The sequence below is a fragment of the Oncorhynchus mykiss genome, chromosome 18, assembly GCF_013265735.2.
Source record: "Oncorhynchus mykiss isolate Arlee chromosome 18, USDA_OmykA_1.1, whole genome shotgun sequence".
NCBI classification, from domain to species: domain Eukaryota; kingdom Metazoa; phylum Chordata; class Actinopteri; order Salmoniformes; family Salmonidae; genus Oncorhynchus; species Oncorhynchus mykiss.
Window position 1 is genome coordinate 41,236,066 of NC_048582.1, and position 27,386 is coordinate 41,263,451.

Genomic DNA, 27,386 nt, shown 5'->3' on the forward strand with positions numbered 1-27,386 from the left:
AGCTGGCAGATTGACAGGTAGCAAATTCAATTGCCACATCATCAATTAAATCCATAACAAAAGGGGAGGAGGTATTTGATATAACACCATGGAAGCCTGTGAAACCCATTCTTCCATGAAGGAATAGACCCTCTTCTTACAGGGCTAATGTTTAGGTGATTGGCCTGTTGCCATGGGGACGTTGATGATAGCTCACCGTGGCAGTTTTCAGGGTACAGTGAGTGGTCTCCCTCGATGTCCTGGTCAAAGCCAGCCCTGGGGAGAGAGAGAGAGAGAGAAAGAGAGAGAGAGAGAGAGAGAGAGTAAAAATGGAGGCTCAGCACCTGTTTTCCTGTTTGCTGCCACCTATCCAACTGTAATTGGGACCCGTGTCATTCACTCCAGGCTGGAAGCCCATTTAGCGCCATCCTGACACAGAGAACTTGCCCGACCTGCCAGTCGTGGAGGAGAGAAGAATTTCTGTAGCCCGTACACTGTGTCAGAGAGACATCCTGCATATGCCTATGACTTCACCATCCACAGACAAGGTGGGTGAATCAGGAGAATGGCACGAACGGAGAGAACATCCATTTTTGCTGTCCAATTAGAAGCCAGCGCCACGACTGATAAAGGTCAGATGACAATAACTCTTCCTATCAGGTGACAGGGGGAGCAGATGTCGCCGGGCCTCATTTGGCAAGGACAGCCTGCATCAGTCAGGAGAAAAAAGGCAGCTATGACTAAAGCCAAGGTCATAATCCAGACCCTATTCAAACAAAATATGTAGCCAGACACAGTGTCTTGCCTGTGCATATTCCAGCACACTTTTGAGGGATGTGAAACACACGAGTGCGGGTTTGAACTATTAAGCGCTGTATTTGGGGCCACTCTCTCCCCTCCTGCCCACGGAGTGTTCATTCTCATTAGGATTTTTCAATCAGTGCATGCCGCTTGCACTGATAGCCATCGATAGATTTAGCGTGCTTGTGAATGAGAGAAAAGGTCCACACACAACCAGATACATTTAGAGTGGCTGGAAGCTAATGGAATGTGCGGTTTGAAGGCAGCACACAAGTGTCCATTATGGGAAGGGGAATGAATAGGATTAGGTTGGATCCTACTTCTGACACCAACGGGCGCACATTCTCATTCACCCTCCAGCCCTTTCCATCTCGGAGCTGCGGAGTCCTTGCATTGTGTTCATTTGTTTGTTTTTGCTTTTCCCCCTCCTCTCTCGCTCTCGTTCACTCGCTCTCTATGTATCCATTCTCAAAAGAAGTGTGGGATGCGTGAGCGAGAGAGCGCTATTCATTTCCCTCGCTGACACTTTAAAGCTCTATTTGCTTGTAATGAAGGAGGGCAAAGGACTAGGAGACATACATATGAATAGATGCAAATTCTCAGAAAAAAGACTGACAACGCATACATGCAAAAAACGACCTACCAGAGATGCATACAGACACAGTGATAAGTAGATATAAGTAGATATTTACAGTGGTGTAAAGTACTTAAGTAAAAATACTTTCAAGTACGACTTAAGTAGTTTTTTTGGTATCTGTACTTGATTATTTTTATTTTTTTTATTTTACTTCACTACATTCCTAAAGAAAATAATGTACTTTTTACTCCATACATTTTCCCTGACAGCCAAAAGCACTCGCTCAATTTTGAATGCTTAGCAGGACAGGAAAATGGTCCAATTCATGCGCTCATCAACAGAACATCCCTGGTCATCCATACTTTGGTCAATTACATTTACTTTTGATACTTAAGTACATTTAAAACCAAATACTTTTACTCAAGTACTGTTTTACTGGTTGACTTTCACTTTTACTCAAGTTATTTTCTATCAACGCATATCTTTACTTTTACTCAAGTATGACAATTGGGTACTTTTTCCACCACTGGATATTAATAGAAATGTTTGCCAATAAAACATAGAAAACCGTCACAGGTAGGGACACCCACTCACAACCAAATACAGAGGATTCAGTGTTGGAGTTGGCCTCAATAGAAGTTTAAGTTTAGGAGAACAAGCAACATATTTTAAACCGTGGCGGGCCAGGCTGCAGAGTTCCTTCAGGCCCGACTTCCACTCCATTTAGTTTTTCCCCGGGTTGCCTCACTTGGGAGCTCTTTGGAGCGTTTTGCAAAGACGGCCTGGTCTGCCAAAGCAGCTGTCACATTCACCTCTGGATCAACCCAATTAGTCTCCAGGGAAACCACTGACTCGCTGCCACGACAACAAGGCCCATCTGCTGCTCATCTTAGGGAAGTGGCGGAACCACAGTGTCCTGGATGAGGTGTTTCCAGAACCCTGAAAACTTTCCTCGTCCCACTGAACTCCAACTCTCTATCCAAAATTGTGACCGATACTTTTGAGTGGAACTTCATGGAACTTGCAATAGTCTCAAGTTTGATGAAACCTCATCTTAAACCGCCAATTCCTGTGCTGCTGGAATGAGGAATGTCACGAAACGTTTTCCCACAAATCCCAATATTAGATTACAGTGTGTGGTATTGAATTCATGTTGGTGCACTACGACATTTAAGAAGCTAAATGACCTTTTTTCAGCATCTAAAAGGTTCAATCTAGGCTTTTACTGCGGACTCAACATGACAAAATGCGCTAAACCGCCAACCCTGGAAGTGCCATGTCGAAACTCAATTCTTCAGCAGTCAAACCAGGCAGAGTGCTTTCCGCTCTTCTACTCGGTCCCACACATCTAAAATCTTCACTTTTTACTGACCAAGTAACAAACAAAAAAAAAAAGAAAAATCTACACTGGGATATTTAAGGGGATCGTCTCATATCAGCGAAACAAAGTGTTTGCAATTTGTTTGATTTAGTTGAAATCGGGTGCGATGGCACTAGGTCAGGACAGAAACCAGGATCACTGCTAGGGAATGGGTGGTGTTGTGGAACAAGGTTAACTGGTGGCATGGCCAAGTGAATCACCATAATCGCCCTTTTACACAGCAGCTTTTCCGATGGCACTGGAGATCAACGATTATGAGTCACAGTGTCAAATGACCCCTCTTCGGTTCATGAGAACTGATCGATGGCAACCCATCAGTTGTTCAGTCATTTCTTATGTTCCAGATAATTAGAGAGACTATTTTCATTTTCAGGAGGTCCGGGGTGAAAACATGTTTTATTCCTGACGATTGCAGTATCTGTCAGCTCATAAATAAATCAATGAACTCAAGCCATTGTGGCTCAAGCGGTTGAGCGTTCCTTTCACTTAAAGTGCATTGCACAAGTGGAAACTGGCCCAAGGCCAGCAGATATAATGAAACAAATGAATGCATATTAGCATACGGTGCACCAGAGTGTATAACTTGCTGGTATAAAGAAACTGACTAGCGCAAGAAAATGCATCTTTGAAGAGCGGCCCTTATCTGCAGTACAATGATGTCACTCACTCAATACATTCTTCTTTAATATGACTTCCACAGGGTTTGAGATTTATTTCCCTCATATCTTCTACTCTCTAATCTCCTCTCCTTTTATGGGGCCCAATACCGATGATAGATATACGATCACACTCTCAAACCTTTATTACCTTTCAGATTGACGGCTTTCAGCCCGACAGGAAGGAAAGTGACACTTACTTGAACCCTGGCGCCATGTTGGCACAGCTCCCAGTCCGGAGCCAGATGCAGTACGGGTCGCGGGACGACAGACAACTCCTAGAAAAATGACGAGGCAAGAGGCGGTTAAAATCCCTGTATGATATCGCTCCTTGGCGTGCAGGCGATGGGCGCCCGACTGTGTCTACTTTGACACAGTGACACGCCACACACACACACACATTTGAGCCAAGGATACTGCTGCGGTCTAGTGGAGCATATTCGGTTGGGGCTATTCCCCAGCTGGTGCTCTGCAGAGCGAGACTGGCTGGCCTGCGTGTGAACTCGGGAGAGGTGATTGTGTCTGACAGTGTCAGTGTGTGTTTTAGCTCTTTCTCCAAGATGACAAGTATGCCCGTGACAGACCTTAGAGGACAGGTGTGTGCATCGGTTTCTAAATATTTGTGTGTGCGTGTCATTACGGGCCGCCTGGAGGGTTGAAGCCAGTCATCTTAGTGACAGGTGTCCTCAGTCTCTCTCCCCCAGCCGTGGTGACACACTGACAGCCAGGGCCACGGGGACTGAGGGGGAGCTCTCGGGGAGGAAGAAGGGAGAGGGGAGGGTCTGTCATTCACTTGCCTATGGGAGGAGGAGAGAGGGTTGTCTTCTTTGGGTCTCTCACTTGTCACTCAGTTCTCTGTTTCCATGAACCCCTGCCTCCCTCACATCCCGCCAGTAGGAGATGATGCACACGGCATCATTGTGGGCTGACCTACTGTGTTTGTGTGCATGCACGTGCAAGTGTGTGTGTGTGACAGACTACAAAGGAGGAAATTTGTTTTTTTTGTTGGGTGTTTAAATGTTGAATTATTCCAATGGGAGGATCAGTCAACTATACTGATATTCTTAATGTGGTATTCTGTGCTAATGATATCGCAAACATTTCCCCCAACATTTACAGGCTGTTCAAATATTGATTATGTGGGCAATTAAGCCGCACTTTTCAATGTTTTGGTTGTTTGCCAAAATATGCTCTCTGTGCCAAACACATTTGGGGAATTTGGTCATTTCCTCATGCTTTCCCTGTACTCTTCTTGCCCATTAATTGGCAAAATGACTAGGACAAATATAAATATTTGTTTATACTGAAATCACTTGACCACAAATTGACATCTAACGAGCTTGGTATCCAGAGACTAAGTATTTGTTATAACACAGAGCACACCATTTTGAGCAGTGTAAAAGCAGTACTAAATCCTAGCAATACTGCATATCCTCCCCCTTTGCACTCTTGCACAATCATCTCTGCCTTGTTGTAACTCACTTTTTGCAGGCGCCGTGCTCGGTGCAGCGGCTGAGTGGTACTCTGATGACACAGCTGGTGAAGGCCACGAACAAGGCATGATGCTCCTTATCCAGCTCCATTCCCAGAATCCTCCTGTCCTCCTGCCCCTGAACGTTGCACCTGTGGCAAAATATGGTCACGTGACACGTGAGAACCCTTACAGCACAGCCATACTAATGGATTAGAGTTAGAACCACAGACACGTGACTCACAGTACTATTCATTAGTCACAGGTCGCTTTTAGCCTCCGGGGCTCCCATTTCTATCTCTGTAATAAATGTTCATTTAGTAAGTTTATATACCATTTGAACACCCAATATAGTGTGGAAAATGTGATTACTCTGCCTGTGAAGTACCTTAGTTAATATTTTGATCATTTGGTAGGGGTAATACCATTTTAATGTAGGTTACAAGCTTCAAAGGAATACTCCGCTCAAAAACAATTTTTGGTATTTGTTTCATTAGTCCACTGGTATAGTCCCAAAAACTGTTGCATGTCAGAAATCAAGTTTTCAAGAAATAGGACTTTCACCGTTTTGCATCCTATTATGCTTTTTACGTCATTATGATGCCGTGGTCAGTATTTATACCGTATTCCTTTAAATCAGGTATAGACTAATTCATTTGGAGACGTTCCCGGCTGAAATTAGACACGGGTGCTTATATAACAGTCAGGTTTTCATTCCATTACCGAGTTTTGCTTTTACTAAACCCGTTATAGACTGACTTATATAGGTTCTGTACTGACTTAGAGGGGTTATAGACATCAATGTCCTCCAAGAGTTGGGAGCCAAAGGAGGCGTTAGGATGAGTGCTGGACAACACCTTCAGGACCCTGCCATCCTCAGAGCCCAGAAAGACTACAGTGCGGTCCTTAGACGGCCCGGCAGAGGTGTCCACCGCAATCTGAGTCAGCTTGTACCTGGAGAAGGGAAAAACACAGTTAGCGCTGATTGTACAAGTTACCGGCAACGGTAACTAGTCAGCCATAATGTGTCAGTCATTCAGAACAAGTGCACCGCCATGACTGGCATGGAGATACGGATCAACATAGGGTTATAAATTATTTTGAATTTTTATTTATTTAACTTGGCAAGTCAGTTAAGAACAAATTCTTATGTACAATGTCGGCCTACCCGGGCCAAAACCAGCCAACGCTGGGCCAATTGTGCGCCGCTCTATGGGACTCCCAATCACGGCCGGTTGTGATAGAGGCTGGATTCGACCCAGGGCGTCTGTAGTGACGCCTCCAGCACTGAGATGCAGTGCTTTAGACCGCTGGGCCACTCGGGAGACTTTCAGTTGGATATGGTTTTTCAACCCTTTGTGCTTTCCTGATTTTAACCCACGTGATTCTGTCATTTTCTGTGCACCAAAAGATGGAGTGGAGAGCACACTCAAATGGGGTAGACAGAAGTGCTAGACTGCAGCTGCGTTGAAATTTCACTTCTGCTTTAGGCTACTTTCTGGGTGAAATTTGGCACTTTCCCGAATGGTTACTGTTGGTTGCCTAGCAGGATAACAGCTGTCAAGGAAGGTTTTGTAAATGAACCATGATTGCTTCCAGAATGTGCAGGTTCTTATCTTTGTGTGTTTGCACGTGCATATCTAACGCCAGTCATCTCAACTGGCTGCTGAAGACTGCATAGGCTCTGTATGTCATTTTCAGTTTATTAACATCAACTATGCTATAAAATATGTTATTTCCTCGGGTTCATGAACGCAACACACTCGATGAGAATATCTTATGATTTAAACCCCATTTTATCTCCAATATTTCCATGACTTCACTAGGACTTCGGGACATTTCACCAGGATGTTTCGTCTCTAGATTTGGGAGCAGTGTGAGATAACACGTTCCCCATGCACCCCTGACTTTTGTTGTCATTTACCAGAGTATCACATCAGCTTCCTGCAGTGAGAAGCAGCAGGCGGGTCACCCAGGGGGTACGGCAGGCAGACACAAACAGCTCATATCACCTCTGCACCGCCAGTAAATGTCAAACTTTGTGGATGAAGCCACAGTCTCCGGTCAAATACACTAGCAGTAGGCTGAGGCAATTTCTGGGTTTTGTTCCTGAGCGAGAACTTCAATTATCTGGTTTGAGTAAAGTGTCATTCATTGACTAATTAGATTTATGGTTGCACTGAAATACTGATATATGTTCAATTTGATCAAATGTTATATTACATTGCATTATTGTATATTTGTCTATGTTTCCATCTGTCCACACAAAGAGAAGTGGTTATATTGCTTGGTACTGCCCTACTGTACCTGCTGGTGGTGCGGGTGAAGCAGGGCCGGTCGTTGACGGAGGGCACCGCCTCGTCCATCAGCGGGTAAGACTTGATGAATGTCAGCGTGTCGTCGGGGAAGTTGATGGATGACTTGTAGGCCGAGGCCGGGCCATCCCCGGCACAGGAACCAGGCCTAAAGCAGAGAATAGAGAAATTACATTTGGCAAGTCTTATTTAAACAAAATCACAGGTGTGTACTGTGCTAGCTGGTCCCAGATCTGTTGGTGCTGTATAGCCAACTCATAGGTTTGTTGTCATGCCTGGTCATATGTATTCTAGTGCCCCTTTAGGACAGTTTCATACCTGGGCTTAGGCACCTGTTCCTCCGGTACCGGGGTCCAGGCTGAGTCACTGGTCTTCTGCTCCTTAAACTTCCCATTGAAGGCCTTCTCTATGTCGTCCATGTAGAAGGCACACACTGCTGAGCCAGGGATACTGACGAGGGAGACAGACGCAAAGAGTGTGTTCAAAAAAATAAATAAAAAAGAGCCTTGCGGGATTGAGCTGTGGAAAAGGTTCGTTGAAACATGGTTGGCTGGTCAAACAAGGTGAAAAAAAAGCGACATGATTCGTATCTGGTGAGTACAGCTCTGTGTATAATTAAAAATCAATATCAAGATGTTTCTGTGGTAAAACTAAAATGGTCCTGGGCTGCGAGGAAGGAGGTCCAGTGTGAGTGAATTTATCACGCTGTTTTTCCAGTTTTAGTGGTGTTGCATATTTTTGCAGTGGAATACCCATTTCAGATAGAAGATGTGGTATTTTCTCTAAAATATACTGTATAAGGCAATGTTTATATGGCCCCCTTTCGAACAGCCCCTTATTTACTACTTTCTTGCATGTATCTCTTTTATACATAGTGGGTAACTGGCAAATTGTGAAGGGTGGCGGGGTGTAGTTAAACCATGGGGGTAGGGCTGGGCTATACATTAAGAGGCAGAGAGGCAAAGTTCAAGTCACGCGTCCTCCCGAAACATGACTCGCCAAGCCACGCTGCATCTTAACGCCTGGAAGCTTGCCGCACCAATGTGCCGGAGGAAACACTGTTCAACTGAAGTCAGCTTGCAGGCACGATGAGCCAAGGAAAGCGCCCCTGCCAAACCCTTGCTGGGCCAAAGGTGCGCCACCATACGGGACTCCCGGTCACGGCCTGCTGTGACACAGCTTGGGATCGAACCCCAGGCTTGTAGTGACGCCTCAACACTGCGATGCAGTGCCTCAGGCCGCTGCGCCACTCTGGGAGAACTTAACCTTTTTAGCTCTCAGCTCCCAACATGTGAAACAGAGTAGACCCTACGAAAACGAGAGTATCAATGAACATGATTGTGGAAAACGTATGAGCCGTTTGTCGTGTGCGGCATAGCAGCATTTTAGCCACATACTGTCATGTGCTAGCTTTCTAGTCTGCGTTTTATAAATGTGCAAATTTATAAATGTGCAATGAGCATAAAGAGACACGTTTATATAAGGAATTGGAAACTCGTTCTCCTTCTGTGAAATAATAAGCCTCTTCTTATCCAGGTAGGCCACTTGATTTCAAGTCTTACAGTGAACAGGCTACGTCATTCAAACAGCTGGACAGGAGGGTGCGTTCAATTGTTCAATTGTTCTACCTTGTTAGCAAGCAAATAGATCCAAGTTGGCTAGATTTGAAATGTAAAGATTAGCTGGCTACTCGCTAGCATGTGGGCTTGTGCTTGAGAGATTGTTTACGAGACCTGTGTTCATTTTCTATAATGCCTGCTACAAGAAGTTCGTCACTATGAGTGGACGTGCATATTTCTGGTAAAATTTGTAACAAAAAAAGGTATTTTCTAGGACTAATTGCAAGCCAGATCAGTGATTATTGCAAAGAAAAGCAAAATAATTCAATTGTTAATGGGTCTCATGCTTGTGGAAGGATTTTATTTAGCTTAGGTATACTTTCATAAGCCCTGAATTCATTAGATTATTCCTGACTGTTTGAAATGCTCTTTATTGACCTTTAATTGTGCAAGCCTATTTAGAGAAAACATTTTGTATATTGTGAATCGCCGTTAGGTTTGAAAAAAAGATAAACAATTATTTTTAGGCCATTTCGCCCAGCCGTACACGGGGGCTGTTTTTGCATTTCAAATTAGGGAGGTGTTGAACAATGGAAGTGTTAACGAATTTACCTTTAATAAAGCAGAGAACAAATCACACAGACCCGATACCTGTATGTTGGTTACATTACTTGATCTTTAGGTGGGTTTTATTTGTCCGTGTTTTTTTTTTTACCCCCCGACCCCTTTCAGATATACAAAATAGCAGGTAAAAGGGAGAATCCATAGTAAAATAGTAGGAATTATGTCTGTATGAAAGGGGTATAGGAAACGTATGGATATTGGCTTTGATGGACTAGTGCCCAGTCCTTTAGCATTCATTCACCACTACTTTCTTGATCGCTAGGCTAACCTGTTAGCTTGCGTAGTGAACACTCCCACCACTGCGGGGCGCTGGTTGATCTGCAGCACGTTGGTGAGTGACTGCAGCACGTCGAAGTAGAAGAAGGAGTCGCCGGGCACCGAGCAGTTGAGCCGCGCCTTCAGGAAGGAGGTCCAGTAGCGCTCCAGCACCCGAGGAGAGCCGCCGTTGTCGTTCTTACACACCCGCGCCACACGAGAGAACACCACCTTGGAGCCGAACCAGAAAATAATTAAATATCACAGAATAGTGCTTTATTATCCTTGGCGCTCTTCTCCTGACCCCCTGAGACATGGGACTTGAGAGGCTTGAAGCAGCCACAGTTCTAGCTGTCTGGGGTTAACAAGTGCCTTGCTGAAGGGCACACCGGTAGTAGCGGGTACTTGAGATTCTGTCACCAGCAGTTACCATTTCATTTTCAACTTGCCCTCACCTGGGAGCAACCCGCTGGTTACACCAGACTAACTCCCACAGATGGATGTCACATTTCCCATTCATGATAGCTCAGTGGATCTGGTCCAGAAGGCTACAGACCTGTCATTATAGTTAATCTCCTATGTCCGACCATAATGGTGGCTTTAATTTTTCACAATGAATCGATCACCCATCTCAGCTTGTCTTGATACATCTGATAAGGGAACATAGTACATTCTCACGTCTTGCTCTAATGGACAGAGCTGAAGAACACAGTCCATACATTAGAGTCGTGGCCAAAAGTTTTGAGAATGACACAAATATAAATTTTCAAAGTTTGCTGCTTCAGTGTCTTTAGATATTTTTGTCAGATGTTACTATGGAATACTGAAGTATAATTACAAGCATTTCATATGTGTCAAAGGCTTTTATTGACAATTACATGAAGTTGATGCAAAGAGTCAATATCTGCAGTGTTGACCCTTCTATTTCAAGACTTCTGCAATCCACCCTGGAATGCTGTCAATTAACTTCTGGGCCACATCCTGACTGTCAGCCCATTCTTGCATAATCCATGCTTGGAGTTTGTCAGAATGTGTGGGTTTATGTTTGTCCACCCGCCTCTTGAGGATTGACCACAAGTTCTCAATGGGATTAAGGTCTGGGGAGTTTCCTGGCCATGGACCCAAAATATCGATGTTTTGTTCCCTGAGCCACTTAGTTATCACTTTTGCCTTATGCTGGAAAAGGCATTGTTCGTCACCAAACTGTTCCTGGATGGTTGGGAAAAGTTGCTCTCGGAGGATGTGTTGGTACCATTCTTTATTCATGGCTGTGTTCTTAGGCAAAATTGTGAGTGAGCTCACTCCCTTGGTTGATAAGCAACCCCACACATGAATGGTCTCAGGATGCTTTACTGTTGGCATGACACAGGACTGATGGTAGCGCTCACCTTGTCTTCTCCGGACAAGCTTTTTTCCGGATGCCCCAAACAATCGTAATGGGGATTCAGAGACAATTACTTTACCCCAGTCCTCAGCAGTCCAATCCCTGTACCTTTTGCAGAATATCAGTCTGTCCCTGATGTTTTTCCTGGAGAGAAGTGGCTCCTTTGCTGCCCTTCTTGACACCAGGCCATCCTCCAAAAGTCTTCGCCTCACTGTGCGTGCAGATGCACTCACACCTGCCTGCTGCCATTCCTGAGGAAGCTCTGTACTGGTGGTGGCCCGATCCCGCAGCTGAATCAACTTTAGGAGACAGTCCTGGCGCTTGATGAACTTTCTTGGGCACCCTGAAGCCTTCTTCACAACAATTGAACCGCTCTCCCTGAAGTTCTTGATGATCCGATAAAAGGTTGATTTAGATGCAATCTTACTGGCAGCAATATCCTTGCCTGTGAAGCCCTTTTTGTGCAAAGCAATGATGACGGCACGTGTTTCCTTGCGGTAACCATGGCTGAGAGGAAGAACAAAGATTCCATGCACCGCCCTCCTTTTGAAGCTTCCAGTCTGTTATTCGAACTCAATCAGCATGACAGAGTGATCTCCAGCCTTGTCGTCGTCAACACTTACACCTGTGTTAATGAGAGAATCACTGACATGATGTCAGCTGGTCCTTGTGTGGCAGGGCTGAAATGCGCTGCAAATGTTTTTGCGGGGATTCAGTTAATTTGCATGGCAAAGAGGGACTTTGCAATTAATTGTAATTCATCTGATCACTCTTCATAACGTTCTGGAGTATATGCAAATTGCCATCATACAAACTGAGACAGCAGGCTTTGTGAAAATTAATATTTGCGTCATTCTCAGAACTTTTGGCCACGACTGTACATACATTTGTGGTTCTATCACTGACACCCTTTTACCTTGCCCAGGGTGGTGTACTCCACTGCAATCTCACTGAGGAAGAAGTAGACATAATTCCCATACTCGATCGCATGGTGGAAATGGGGCTCTGGGGAGGCAAGCAGACACAACAAGAGGGGAGAAGTGAGAGGTGAGATCGAATGAAAGTCATTATGGGGAGTCATCATTTTCTGGGGATTATCTGTATCTGCCGGAGATGGAGTCCTTGCTGTTCAGGCATTTGCGCCAACCCTGTACTAACACCAGATCCAACTAATTACATACCCAGCCATCACCTTCGTCTTGAGACGTCTTAAGAAACTCTCAATGCCATCTCTCCAGACATGTTATGGGTGTCAAGACATATCTCAAGACACTAATGTAAAATATTTAGTCTTTATATAGTCTTTATTTTGGAATGTTTAACATTTCAAATTCATGGAACATTCTACTGACAGTTGATATAAGACTCAAATGGTAGTTTTTTTTCAACTTGAGGAAAGCAAGCAAAGCATTTTAATATGTAATGTACGTTAGCCAAAATAATATTTACTCAATATGAAGAAATATGTTAGACATCTTGTTTTGGCACTACCAAATGTGATATTGTGCAGACTCTGGTTAGCGAGCTAACAACTGTCATTAGCTAGCAAGTATAGTTAAATCTCTAAATTCATGCATATCTCTTTTTTTCAGTTGCCCAATGGAGTCCATGGGGGAGCACAAAGAGGGGACGGGATCACGTCAAAGGTCTCAACCTCGATGATCATCACCACCGATCACCTTAAGATGTCTCAAGACAAAACTGACCTACTCTCCTTAACAGGGCGACTAATTCTGGTCTTTCCTGTGCAGTTTTATTAAACAGAGACTACATCAAAATGTTACATTAAATAACATCTCCCAAATAAATAGATTTTTCTTGTTTTATTGATCAGCCCTGCCAACCTCACGTGCTGCAGAGTAGACTGGACTTATAGTGACCTTCATGCATGGTTAGGCTGACGAGGTACGTTATGACGGATGCTTGCATCTGCTTTCTTGTTTTCACATGTGCTTTGGTAGTCATTGTGTAATGGACACGGCCCATGTCTCTTTTGTGAGGATACGAGGATGGAAGACATGTCAGCCACCCAACTAAATGAAGGTAAGCGGTCACCCAGCAAATACAAGTGAGAACACCGCATTGCAAAAAAAAAAGGACCAGGACACACGCAACGGTCACTTCTTCCCATGGGAACAGGAGTGCTTAACTGATTAATTCTATTTTCAGACTGGACATAGAAAAAGCTGGCGTCCTATCTGGTGTCAAACGGTAAGACCTCCTGGACGATGGGGCTTTACGCTTCAGGTGAGCTGTTCATAAATAAGGTACAAGAAAATAGCGGGGTACCTAATGATACCTAATTACATTTGATTTTCTTACAGATTAAGGAAGAGCATCTCTGAGATCCCCAAACAAGAGAAGACTATCTCTGGCTGTAAAGGCTTGAAGACAGGTGTTGTTTGGAGCTCTATGCCACCTTCAGCTACAGTTATTTTGTTGCTTCTAAAATTTTTATTTTTGGTCAATAAATCTTGATTACTTTGATTTGGTGTCCATCACAATTGGGGCTATGGATGTGCACGAAAGTCGTAGAGTGAGGGATTAGTATTTATAATGGAATTTAAAAAAATGAAAACAACAAATTATAAAAAATGTCTTGGTATTTCCAATACGTGTTTATAGAGACGTGTCGTCATTTGCTAAGACAGGTCTCAAGACATTGTGATGGCTGGGTATGTAAGGACTTGATGATGCAGTGGTGAGTTAAAATGGGTGTTCTGGTACTGGGCTGAAAAATCGACACACCCCCAACCAGGACAATGACAGACACGACATTCACGTGACCGACCTCGGAGCCACTTGGAGTCGTACTTGACGGTCCGCAGGACGGGGCTGTCGTCGCCAAGACTACGGTAGATGACAGCGTCGCTGGCCAGGAAGTCGGTCATGGTGGCAGAGTAGAAATCACCACCTAGAAAATAAAGTGAGTATAGTAAATATAGCAATTAATAAGATAGTATAAAAAAAAGCAAGTCATAGTAAGACAATACAATTAAAATGATTAAGCTTTATATAAAAGACAAGTCCATGTCATATCTATTTACCAATTCATATATGAAACACTTACATTTATGCTATAAGAATGCTCAGATTTTTTATGACTAATCGATTTAGCCATAAAACTAGGCTTCCGTCTTGACCTACCTAAAAGGCCTAACACTTAGGCTTTGGACAACATTTTATTGCTAATGGACTATGGGCAAAACATTGACATTTCAAACTCTAAATGTATCAATTCAGCCACTCACCAGCAAAGAGGCCAAGGTTGGATTGGCCCGACTCGAAGGGACAGCGCGCCTGACCCAACACCTCTTCGCCAACCTGCTCCAGGGTGGTCATCTGTGTGAGCGAGAAGAAACTTAGTTCTCTGTCGCCGTTATGGCCTAGGGCCTGGACTGAAACTAGCACTACACAAACCCCTTAACCCCAATACTTCCTTTGCAACATTAGTGGAATTGCTAGCACGGCTGTGGTTGCTCAGCCCCTTGCTGGCACGGCTGTGGTTGCTCAGCCCCTTGCTGGCACGGCTGTGGTTGCTCAGCCCCTTGCTGGCACGGCTGTGGTTGCTCAGCCCCTTGCTGGCACGGCTGTGGTTGCTCAGCCCCTTGCTGGCACGGCTGTTGTTGCTCAGCCCCTTGCTGGCACGGCTGTGGTTGCTCAGCCCCTTGCTGGCACGGCTGTGGTTGCTCAGCCCCTTGCTGGCACGGCTGTGGTTGCTCAGCCCCTTGCTGGCACGGCTGTGTTTGCTCAGCCCCTTGCTGGCACGGCTGTGTTTGCTCAGCCCCTTGCTGGCACGGCTGTGGTTGCTCAGCCCCTTGCTGGCACGGCTGTGGTTGCTCAGCCCCTTGCTGGCACGGCTGTGGTTGCTCAGCCCCTTGCTGGCACGGCTGTGGTTGCTCAGCCCCTTGCTGGCACGGCTGTGGTTGCTCAGCCCCTTGCTGGCACGGCTGTGGTTGCTCAGCCCCTTGCTAGCACGGCTGTGGTTGATCAGCCCCTTGCTAGCACGGCTGTGGTTGCTCAGCCCCTTGCTAGCACGGCTGTGGTTGCTCAGCCCCTTGCTAGCACGGCTGTGGTTGCTCAGCCCCTTGCTAGCACGGCTGTGGTTGCTCAGCCCCTTGCTAGCAAGGCTGTGGTTGCTCAGCCCCTTGCTAGCACGGCTGTGGTTGCTCAGCCCCTTGCTAGCACGACTGTGGTTGCTCAGCCCCTTGCTAGCACGACTGTGGTTGCTCAGCCCCTTGCTGGCACGACTGTGGTTGCTCAGCCCCTTGCTGGCACTCATAAATGATCTGGCTGCCCCTCCAGTCCCTCTGGGGACAGTCTCCTATTTGTGGCAAAGCAGGAGCAGGAGTGCGCGCACACACACACACACACACACACACACACACAGACACACACACAGTGCTAGGGAAAACAAAACAACATCTGTCTGATTGGCTTCACCTCACTGCCTTCAATGAGCTGTAATTACCTCTAGTTTCTAATGCTAAATGACAAGACAAGTCATCTTTCTTGGCTTTTCAACAATCTCACTATGTTATGTATGCCAGTTGTATTTTATAAAAATAAACAGATGAATTCTTACGGCCATATTGTAAAAAGTAGTGAAAAATTAAGCATGGCGCTGACTATTATTTTTTTAAAGTAATGAGTGATGAAAACTAAGTCAGTCTACATTGACATCATTTCGAAGTGCAAACCGACTGCCCAGGTAGCAATTATACCTTGTCAATGCAAGAGGACTGAACACACAAAAGGCTTAGCAAAAAAAAAAGGGGGTGAACGAAGACTCAAATTGTGGCATTGTGATAATGACTAGCTTCGTTGTCTCTGCATGCCCGCAAATCAGCAATCACAGCCTTCTAATTGGAGTGACATTAACAAACGTCAATCATGGCTCTCTAGAATCTAAAGGTTTGATGAAAGAAAGAAATGAACAGCACACATCCCCACCTAGACTCTCACTCACACACACCTTGTAGTTGCGGCAGGTGGGGTTGAAGGCATTGGTGCCGCAAGCAAACAGGGTCTCATCGTTCCGCGGTACCAGCACTTTGACATAGTTGTAGCACTCATCCTGGAAAAGAAAAACACAGGATAGATAGTTAAAATAGCACTCAGGCATTACTAGGTATCACAACAATTCACAAATACAATTATGGAGCCTTGAAACCATCCAATTATGTTATAGGGTGCACTTATGTTGCTAGGGAGAGTTTCTCTCCTGACCTCAAAGTAGACACACAAGGAACATGGTGATCGATACTCACACTGTTTCTACCCCTCACGGTACACTTGGCCACATCCTTGGACCTCCATGTGAGCTTCTGCAATACATGAAAGGGGTGGGGACTTAATATGACACCACACCCAGAGTTAAATAAAAGAGACCGGACGCAATCACAGAATGTGCTCGTGTGGCCATAGCCTGTCAGAGGCCTCTCTGTGACCTTTGGGGTCTGCCCGCCGAGAGCGTCGCTCGACTTCGCCGCCCCGTCAACAGCGGGGGATTCTGGAAAGCTGATATGAAAAGGGGCTTCTGGGTATAACTACTGGACCTCTGCCATATTGGGGTTACGCTCGAGGGTTCTCCACTGTGGTCTTTCATGTCAAACAGAGGGGGAGGTAGCTGGGGGAGCAGCCAAGCTGAGGGCCATTGTTTGCAGGCAAGTCCATTAGTGAGGGAAACTCACTAGGGGCCAGGCTGTGGTACTTCTACAAACAAATATTATTGATGTTGCAAATAAATTATGGGTACTTTGTGGTTAGAAGAGAAAAAGCAGATCAAACGTGTGCCGTAATAAACCACATGGCCATGTTATTTCCCCTTTAGTTTTTTACGTTGTATTCCATCTTGCATAGCCATGTGAGGTTTGATTGACTGTTTGATTCACGTAACTTACCAGCTGGGGGACGAAGTCGTCACCAGCTGTGGTCAGGTTAACTGCAAAGACATGGTCCCTGCGGGGTAAAGACTAAGATTTAGTGTCAGGGTGTGCTGTTACAGTCTCATAAATATAAGGCCAAACCAAGGGTCGGTTTCCCGGATTCTCCATTGAAAATGCTACAGTGTCCGGGAAACAGACCCGGGACTGGTTAGTCTGGTGACGTTTAATTGGTTGCGATTGTTAACATGTGGACCAGAACGGAGGCAGTGGATTGGCTGACTGACCTGGCAGCAATGTAGAGTATGTGATTGATCCTCAGCATCCTCTGGAAGTCCAGGCCTAGTCTGGCTGTGTCATTGTCCGACACCAGCCCCTGGAACCCTGGGCATAGGTAGGAGTCTACAAAGAGAGAAAATGATAATATAAAGAATGGCTGAATTATCCCATACATAAAGATTTTTCCAATTCATGACCCCAACTGCTATGGTATTTAAATCTTTAATAATGTAGTATTTGTTGGATTTTTCAGTTGCTAGTGGCAATAAACGGATATGACGTAGCTAAACTAAACCAGTCACTCTCTGGTCAGACTCTTTCCATTCTAGTCATGTCCTATTCTTTCTGTGGACTGGATCCAGGTTCAGGAGCCCTGCTTGTTTCTAAAGGTCAGACTGGAGGGAAGGTAATGAACAGAAACCTCTGCTAGTCCCCGCTCTCGCCATTTGTGTCCAGTCCAGTCCAGTCCTGAGTCTTGTTCATTAAGGCACGGAACATAACATTTTTTGAAAACATGAGCATTTCTTATTGGACAAATCCCTGTTTTTATTGTCCGTTTTCTTCCGTTTGGTGCCTAATGAACACAACCCTGCTGAAGGGTAGATGAAGGTTTGATAGATCCATAGTTTATTTGGCTCGGGATGAGTGAGCCAAGATAAAGTGTCTGCTACTCTAGTTCTGGCGCAAGTCATTTGCATAAATGGCAATTATTAAAGCACATACTGTAGCCGTAAGATTAAACTTCTGTCGAAAGGCTTTGTTTGGACAACACAACAGCAAATATGATGACGAGGCAGAAGTGTTCATTAAATGATAAGACTGTTGGCATTTCGTCGATGGCAAAGACGACGCCAACCCGCAACACGCGGGGTGAAGAGTCGAATATGCTCTAACACTAAACAAAATGCCCTTGAGAAGTCCACTCTCACTCCCAGTTTGTGTAGATAGGTCTGATGCTGTCATTTACACTGTCCAATATGTCAGGAGATATATCCGTAGTCAAATCGGTTTCAAGGTGCGTCAGGCTACTACATCCGGCAAATAAGAGCTGATCTCGGTCGGAAATGTTCAGCATTTCTCCTCAACGTTGATTTGTGCATACTGGAAGCGCACTACACTCCCTCTCGTTCTTTTTGCCCTCTCTCTTTCCGCGATTTGAAGCTGTTGACCGCGCAAACCAACTCCTTTCTAATGCCACTCTCCCAATGACAGCCCCTCAGCGACACTTTCTCCTTCGCCTCTCTTTATCCACCTTTCTCACACCAATAATGTATAGAACCTGTCCTGCTCATTAACTCCCATGTAAACCACACCTCCTGGAGCCGATAGACCCCACGTATAGTTAGAGAACTGTGGGAAAACTGTGCCCAACACCCACTCAAAATCCAATGATGGCCATTTTGAGTGCACATCTTTGGTTAATCTAATCTTGTGTTTAATTTGCACAAGACCATCCCTCCACACTCATCTCTCGTGCAGAACAACTCCACAGCCTGACTTCGGCTCATCAATGTATTAACAAGGTAGCATTAGGGCTCTGAGCCAGCCTTAGGCCATGCAAATAGGGTATCGGTTCCTTGCGTGCTGCTGGTGACAAATATCACAGCAATCTTCCTCCCCTAACTCTGGGGTAGATTTATATGTCACATCATATTAGTGCACTAACCACCAGTCCCGTGCTACTAAATTAATCCCCTTATATCACAGAGGAAAAATATGCAACATGGCACCACTTGCCCTTTTAAATCACTCTAAGCCAATCAGGGAGCTGGTGGGGCTACTCACGCTCCCATCCGACAACGTTGATTGGCTCCAGGTCCTTGGGGAAGGGCGTGGCCATGGCGGACAGTAGACAGGAAGTGAGTGCGAGGGCTGCCAGCAGGAGACGCCTCCTCATCCGTTTCGGAGGGACCATCTTGAATGAGGAGAAGGGGGTTGGGTAGCAGCAAAGACGGCTTCAGCAAGTCATGGTGTGGGGCTCCGATCCAAGGGAGCCCTGTCTGCGGAGGGAAATATGGACAGAGAAGAGAGGAATTAAGTTCAGTCAGACGAAAAGGGGCCATAGAACGCACACACACGATTTCACAGATCATGCAGCAGAGACGGACATGTCATGCAAAATCTGTAATTGCTCAACTTAAATCGATTTGATTTAAAGAACATTTACTCAGGAGCCGATGTCTATTAATTGAATGATACAATTTCAGGACAAGAGGCATTTTTGCTTGTATTATCTAAACAAAAAGCTACAGTTATGATTCATCATAGCCTGATGGCATCTAATGGCAACACAAATCTGCGAGCATAACAAAATGTATTCTTCATTACAATATTTGAAAGAAATGCACAACAATAAAAAAATCACAGGACAATTGTTTCACGTGATTGTCTCCATGTTCTGGTCTATCAACACATGACACCGGCAGCAGTCCAGAAACTCCTAAAACTAAACGTTAAACACTAATAATCACGAATACATTTTTTTTTTCTCTCTCCAAGGTCAGACTGACACCAGACAGTTTTGGTCAGAAATATTAATGACCGACTTCAGGCTGTCTGCTTTCGTCAAAACGATATCAATGAGGAACGAACGGTCCGAGCTGGAACCCAGATGGTCTTAACGGCTGCCAACTTCAACATCTGCCTCTTAGAGTACTAACATACAGCGCTAACACACACAGCCAGAGCGATGACAAGAGGGAGCCGCTGGCGGGAAAAGGTCATTCTGTCTGAGATACAATACAGATCAGTCCAATGGACCATAGAGACGTGTCGATCGACATTTTGAACGAGTCAATTAATATTGTTTCATTGAAGTTGTTTGACTCATTTTATAATGTCCCACATTAGCTCACAGGAAACGTTTCACATTGTAAACGGCTGCATCAAGTTGATAAACCAAGTGGATTGCACAGAGCAAGATCTAGATTTACTACATCATCATACATTACTAGGTTAACATTCTAAAATCCTGACCCTCTGGACTCGCTCTGACTCTCTCCACTGACTCGCTAAAGCAGGGTTTCCAACACTCGGTCCTCAGGAACCCAAGGGGGGCATGTTTATTGTTTTTGCCCAAGCACTACACAGCTGATTAAAAAATAATCAAGCCTTGATCATTTGAATCAGCCGTGTAACCAAAATGAGCACCCCTTGGGGTCTTGAGGACCGAGTTTGGGAAACGCTATGTTAGAGACAGGATGTTAGCTTGCCGCGCTAACTAACTGCCCTTCCAAAGTCAACAAACAGGAGCTCTCGCCATCAATATCAATTAGCCTACGCCATCCTAGTTTAGATTCCGTGCAGGTGCTGTGCTTAGCCGCGAGGTCAGCCAGTCATGCCCCCCCCTCTATAAATGATAAGGATTAGCATTAGCGTCTAGTCGTGTTTACGTTGTGGCTCGCGGTAGCCTCTACTCTAAAGGATTACACCCACTCAGACACGCACAACCTACTGCTCCTCTAAGATACATGAATGAGGCAACCTGTGTTGTCATTCAATCAATGTTTGGAGGAAATAACATTGGAAAGTCTGAGGTAATTTTTGTGATCATATTACACAAAGAGGGGAAGAGTTCAAAACTTCCCCCACTGACTAGCATAATCAGCACGACACATGAAAACGGGTAATGTTGTAACTGTACAGTATGGAAGGTTGGTTTCCAGAACAACATAATAGAACAAATGAAACAATGTATATTTTTTTCTGGGAAAACCAAGGTCATATTGTATGACTGTGCGCCAAGGCCCAGCTGCTTTCAGTCCACCTTCAGCTTAACTCACTAGTGAGTTGAGGAGCTAAAAGTGAGAACATGCATTCCCATCTTCTCCAATAGAGTGGTTGTTACGGCGCTGCTAAGAGCTCCCAGCTGGGAGACAACGACCCCGGAGACAAAAACTCACTCTAACTCTTCAACTTGTTCTCTATTGTGGTGGCGCCTGCCTGAGTTGTGGTAGTCACAACCGTGGGGGACATTTCCTGTCAAGAGGCAAAAGATCAAAAGTACTGTATGAAACCGCAACAGGAGGCGACTGAAGCCATCTTGGATTGATTTAAGAGGTTTGCCTCCGTTTGCTATGCTAAGTGTTGTAAATGTATAAAGACCAGTCACCAGACATGTAAAAATCCAATCAAATGTTTAGGTTTTGGTCCCATATTCTTAGCACGCAGTGACTACATCAACCTTGTGACTCTACAGACTCGTTGGATCCATTTGCAGTTTGTTTTGGTTGTGTTTTGGGTTGTTTTCTCAATAGTAACTGGCATCCTGGAGTCTGGAGTCTGTAGAATCACAAGCTTGATGTAGAATATGGGATCAAACTCGCAACTTTTGATTACTTTAACACACTAAGTCAATTTGTCCAAATATTTATGACAAATGGGGACACTAGATACATAAAGTGGTTTCATTCCTAAAACGGTAAAACAGGTATGTATGAAAATACCCTCAAATAAAATAGTGACATTCTGCACTGCCGCGAGTATAAATGTTGGAGTATAAAGTCACATTGTTAGCTTCACTGACTAAATACATGAGGGGAGTGTAACTTGAGGTTCTTCTGTTCAAGCAAGAAGACAGCTCACCTAAATGGAAAGGAGAACAACTGCAGGAATGAACTATTCTAGAAAGATGTTCAGGCTTTAAAAGAAGAGATCTAGCTCTCCCCCTAAAATTCCACCAGAGGCGTGGGTGTCAGTCACCGTACAGTTTAACTTCTCAACCCTCTCTCTGCGGTCACCGGCGCACGCCTGAGGTTTTGGAGCGATCGGGGAAAACCTCACTTCAGCTGAGACTGATTACGGTCCATGAAAATCACTCCACACGCGTCCGCCAGTTTCTACACCACAATTACCTAAACACATAATCTCTGTTATGTACTACATAGTTCCAAAACCTCCTCTGCACATTTGGTTTGTGTCAATGTGGATCCTCAGAGTGCCATTTATATCGAGAGACCAGTCCAACTTTTTCCTCACTCTTATTTTTTTTATTTATTTTGGACTGTACTCGGGCTCTGTGAGAAAACTACGGAATTGGGGAATATATAAAGGATCGTTTCCCACAGACTACACCGGTGCCATGGTTGAAAAGGGTTACAATGACCTACGGACAAACAAGAGAGTCTTCAATCTACAGACTACAACACGGGTCGCTGCCCTCATGTTTGTTATTAGATCTAGAGACTTAGAGTTAAGTGAATTGCTTAATAACCTCTCATTTGCGTCCCATGTTACTGCGAAGGCTGGGGGTTACCCCTGGTTTGAAGTCAAGGGCAAAAAATGTATAGTAGAGGAAGGCATCATCTTTACAACCCTACACGAAGGATTCACAGCATTTGTGAGTCTGTTAGAGAGCGGAAGAGACGAGTTTGAACTATGCATCCGGCAAAAATAAACTTGGTTCGGTACAGGCAGTCTTCCTATTTGACTTGCTTGCCACTGGCGGGTGTGTCATTTCATACTGCATTAGATGACTCCCTGCTAGGACAGCCAACATTCATTTCCCACGTACCTACTTAATCGCTATTCATTCCTCAGCTGCAGTTTTTCTAACGCTACAAACGCTCGAGAACAACCCACGTATCTAAGCTAGCGTAAACACAGTCCCCTCGGGACACGCAATGCTTTCTACACCTAGAGGGTCCACAACGAGGTTCTGTAAGTACAACACCAAGACTAACTCTTCACTGCTTGAGTGGACTTGGGGAAAAATGCATCTTGTAACACAATTTCTGGGAACTCTAGGTTGTAGTGAGTTGAGGGGGTGAAATGTTTTTACAATGCAGGAGCAATGGAAGGATAAAGGGGGGCTTTGCCAATATTGGCTTATAGACCTTGCGGAAAAGCTACATGCGTAAGGTAAATCTTACAGCCGATTTGTGGTGATCAGGGCTTAAGTATGTAATCTTAACTGGGAGAGGGACAGCTAGAGGGTACCGTAAACAGCATACCTGTCACTGGTTGGAAGGACCATCTTGAGGCTTAAAAGTAATCATTGGCTTTCAATTGGCTTAATATCATTGCTTTCTGTTCCTTTTTAAACCTCAAATATATATATATATTTTTTACATTAAATTACTTCACCAATCAGTGCGGATAGAGCAGCTTGCTATGAAGCGGGTAAGCTACAGCCTAGTTGTTTATATGTGTGATGGACACACAAGTGTACAGCTCCGGTTGCAAAAAAAAAATGCGGGTGAGGAGAGAGCGAGATAGGGTGGAGGAGGCTTAGCTAGCTAACACGCTTGTGTGTGCAGAGCGGCAACATCATTAAAAATAATTTTACCTTTTTGTAGTTAATAAATCCAATGTGAAACGTAATAACTATAGCATCCTTAACTAGCATTTAAAAAGTGTATCCATTTATCCATGCAGGTAGCATACACACACTAGCAAAGATTTCCGGCTGGCAGTTAACATGTTTTTTGGTGACAGAGGGTTTAGCATAGGCATTTCGTAGATGTTTTTTGTGGGACTATAAAAAATAAATGCCCGGAAGATAAAACATTTTTAACCGATTCCCATGCTTTTAAAATAACGGTTCTACTCCAGAACAGTATAGACCACTTTTGTTCCTCAAACAATTTAGTCATTTTCCGGTTTTCAGTTCTGTTCCAACCACTGATCAACATAAATGTTTTTTTCACGAAGTAATAGTTGGGATGAAGCGGAAATTCAAATCTCAGTGTCATGTGACAAGACAACGTAATCTTCTAATACCTACCGGTGGATTTCCCTTGCCTCTAGTTCCTTGTGGTGGGCAGTCCCTGTCCAAGGAAATCTTTCAACAGCCTAAAGGTTCCGTGAAAAGCGGTGGTTGGCCCCTAATGGTGCTGGTGGCCGCTAACATGGCTGAACTTTACGGAACCTTGGCAGACACCGTGGCTCACAGATGATCAGAGACAGGGTGTGTTGAAGGCAACAAAAAAAATGTGCCTTGGAACGGCCAGATCAACTGGCATAGAGCATGAATGAAGGGACAGGAAGGATAGCAATGGCATGACGATGTTAGCAACAAACTCTTACGGAGTATGTGGACTCTATGATGATCTACTACCATTTCATCATCAAATAGGAAATGGAGCTTGATGACACAGAACTAGTGCTGTACTTTCAACTTATATTTCCAGTATTTGCAGAGTCTGAAGAGGAGTTTAAGTCTGTTCCCAAAGATTTCAAGTAATCTTATCTCGTCCTGTATGTGCGGGCACGTCGAAACATTTCGCTAAATTAGCATAATGCCCTGTGAACAGTTGAGAATATTATCAGTGAAACAATCTGAGGCAAGCACTAACATATCACACTCAGGGCTGATCAAACACGCACACAGCAAATAAGAGCTGTATGTGTGTGTGGAGCTTGGCAACCATTCAAATACACTTTTACAACTGTACTGGGACCTGTAAACCCCAAGTGCACCAAAAAGCAAGTGTGGCATTGATATATTGACTGAAAGATCCAGGCATATAAAAATCAGGTTGAACATTTCTACACTGCATGGGTCCGTTTTACGATGGGTTGAACGAACCTGAGCCTGAAAATGAAACAAATCAAGTGCACATGCCCTCTGATGTCATCTAAATGCACATGCCCTCTGATGTCATCTAAATGCACATCGTCAGTTGCGTTACGAGTGGTCATTAAAATAACTGGTGGCATTGCATGCGTTTCTGCTTACGAGCACGATGTTTGGGCTCAGAGAAATCAATGTTGTCCGTAGCACACATCAATGGCTGCGTGTTCTATGTAAAACAAAACATATATTTTTTTCCACAGGATTACTGATTAGATGGTACTGGCCATTGCTCGTGTTGAACTTGAGTAACCTTTCTGAATGAAGCTTGATCAGTGGCCGTGTATGAATTGATGGAGTTGGCAGCTGTGTGCGTTACAGCTCAGTATTCAATTGTGTGTGTGTGTCTTGCACTGCTCTTTCCCCGGGCTCTGATGATCCATGGGACACGGCTAGCCCCTTTGCTATGCAAGTCAGCTGCCAATCTCTTCCTAGCCACTCGCCACCCACCCGGCAAAATCCAAGTATCGGCTTTGGCGGCAGAAACAAGATCCGTCACGGAACCCTGGCGCGACCTGGGAATATCCCAGTGGTCAGCGGCTTTGGTGGGCTGCGGCTCATTTTGTGCTCATTCCTCCATTTCCTCTCACAGCCCTCAGGGATCATTAGGAGGCCTTTTGAAGATGAGTGCCAGCGTTTTCCTCTGAGCATCACAGCGTCAGCTCTACCACGCACACCAGAAACCGCCAGGCCCAGACAGGATCGTTTTAGGATAATGTGAGGTCTGTGTCTTGTCTTGTGCGCCTGCTTTGTTTTTCTCCCTTGGTCTCCATTTCTTTGTTTTTCTCAACAGGGCTTTGTTTTTATTTTCTCACCGGGTCTATCGGTTTCTCCCATTCTCTCCCTGTCTCGCCCTGTTTTTCATAAACACTCAAAGCTCAAACAAACACTGAGTGATTGTAAATGCATATTTTCTCAGTTTCTCCCCTCTCAGCCATGCTTCTTGGTGTTTCTCACTTAACAACGGAAGGTTTTTGTGCTTGGCAACAGAGGTATTTGCCTGTTCTGTCACAAAGATGATAATAAATAGCCTTGTTTATCAAAAAATTGGAGACAGTACAAAGAAACCAAATCTAGTAAACATGAGATGAAAGAGGGAAGCACAGAAAATACATTGTTTCAAAAGACACATATTAACTTTTTGCCACAAATTAAAATAGAGAAACGGCCTGACCACTGATCTAACAGAATGATGAGAGCAGGGGGGGGGGGGGGGGGGGGTTATGAAGGAATCAAAGACCAGTCGTTGCTGAGTCTGGAGTTCTGTATTTCCACAAAGAGGCTTTGGAGAATCCTTTCCTCCAGGATAAAGTAGTAAAGCAGAAAGGTGAGGGTTTGGTACAAAGCTGAGCTCACCGCTTCCCGATATCCTCCTGACACAATAGATCGATCACTTTGTACGAGTGATTTTCCATTTTAAACGCAGCCTATGTAAATTCACAGGTTATGAATCAATGGGATCTATCTGTGCACTTTTGAAGCCCTCCATTTTGAATACAGCGCTAGGCACCGTAAAATGTCACAACCTCGTCTACTCGCTTCCTGACGCTTTACGCCACGGTGAAGTACTTAATCATTGTGCATGCTCTTACATTGTAATGGCACCTTAGACATTACAGGGTACCGTCTGGCATGTTATTAACCGAAACGCATGGCAAGACAAAGGCTGCTTATCACAAATGGTTTCTAGGAGAGAGGAAAACCAGGTCAAAATGCCTGTTCCTCAGCAAGATCATCCCTCTGGCTCAATAGGCCTAAAATGGATTTGGTGGAGATCAGCCTACAGATAACACAAATCTCTGTTCAGTTGTCTTGATATACAACAAAGAAATTCACTGTGTGTGAATGCTTGCTCTTAAGAGTCCTTCACAGAGAGAGGTGTATGCACAAAAAGCTTATTTCTCTCAAATGTTGTGCACAAATGTGTTTACATCCCTGTTAGTATTTCTCCTTTGCCAAGATAATCCATCCACCGGACAGGTGTGGCATATCAATAAGCTGATTAAACAGCACAATCATTACACAGGTGCACCTTGTGCTGGGGACAATAAAAGGCCACTAAAATGTGCAGTTTTGTGTCACAGCACAATACTACGATGTCTCAAGTTGAGGGAGCGTGCAATTAAAATGCTGACTTGCAGAAATGTCTACCAGAGTTGATGCCAGAGAATTGAATGTTAATTTATCTACCATAAGCAGAGAATTTGCCAGTACGTCCAACCCGCCTCACAACCGCAGACCACGTGTAACCACACCAGTCCAGGACCTCCACATCCAGCTTCTTCACCTGTGGGATCGTCTGAGACCAGCCACCTGGACAGCTGACTAAACTGAGTGTTTATATCTGTAATAAAGTCATTTTGCGGGGAAAAACTCTTGATTGCTCCCCAGTGGGTGGGCTTATGCCCTCCCAGGCCCACCCATGACTGCACCCCTGCCCAGTCATGTGAAATCCATAGATTAGGGTCCATTTCATTTATTTATATTGACCGATTTCCTTATATGTAACTCAGTAAAACCGTTGAAATTGTTGCATTTATATTTTTGTTCAGCATAGAGAGAGTGCCTTGAAACAAGGCACTGGACCGTGAGAGAAAAACTGGGATAAGCTTTCATCATGACAGCTAATCCAGCAGCCATCTTTCAT

The 27,386-nt window shown here is 44.7% G+C and overlaps 1 protein-coding gene across 4 annotated transcripts in view; it reads right to left on the reverse strand.

The window, feature by feature from the left end:
* LOC110496267 (semaphorin-6D) overlaps nt 1-27,386 on the reverse strand; it is a 101,856-nt gene that overhangs the window by 10,381 nt on the left and 64,089 nt on the right. For 3 of the 4 annotated variants that reach the window (XM_036952840.1, XM_036952841.1, XM_036952838.1), the window contains exons 4-18: nt 18,952-19,166; nt 17,175-17,289; nt 16,906-16,963; nt 16,273-16,329; nt 15,978-16,079; nt 14,254-14,344; nt 13,794-13,916; nt 11,919-12,007; nt 9,632-9,849; nt 7,499-7,630; nt 7,173-7,328; nt 5,646-5,819; nt 4,877-5,017; nt 3,595-3,672; nt 197-255 (exon numbers count right to left, since the gene is read on the reverse strand). In XM_036952840.1, coding sequence (XP_036808735.1) covers nt 197-255; nt 3,595-3,672; nt 4,877-5,017; nt 5,646-5,819; nt 7,173-7,328; nt 7,499-7,630; nt 9,632-9,849; nt 11,919-12,007; nt 13,794-13,916; nt 14,254-14,344; nt 15,978-16,079; nt 16,273-16,329; nt 16,906-16,963; nt 17,175-17,289; nt 18,952-19,081 — 1,723 coding nt within the window. In that variant the 5' untranslated portion in view covers nt 19,082-19,166. The remainder of the gene's footprint in view (nt 1-196; nt 256-3,594; nt 3,673-4,876; nt 5,018-5,645; nt 5,820-7,172; nt 7,329-7,498; nt 7,631-9,631; nt 9,850-11,918; nt 12,008-13,793; nt 13,917-14,253; nt 14,345-15,977; nt 16,080-16,272; nt 16,330-16,905; nt 16,964-17,174; nt 17,290-18,951; nt 19,167-27,386) is intronic. The other variant, XM_036952839.1, reaches the window with a different exon arrangement.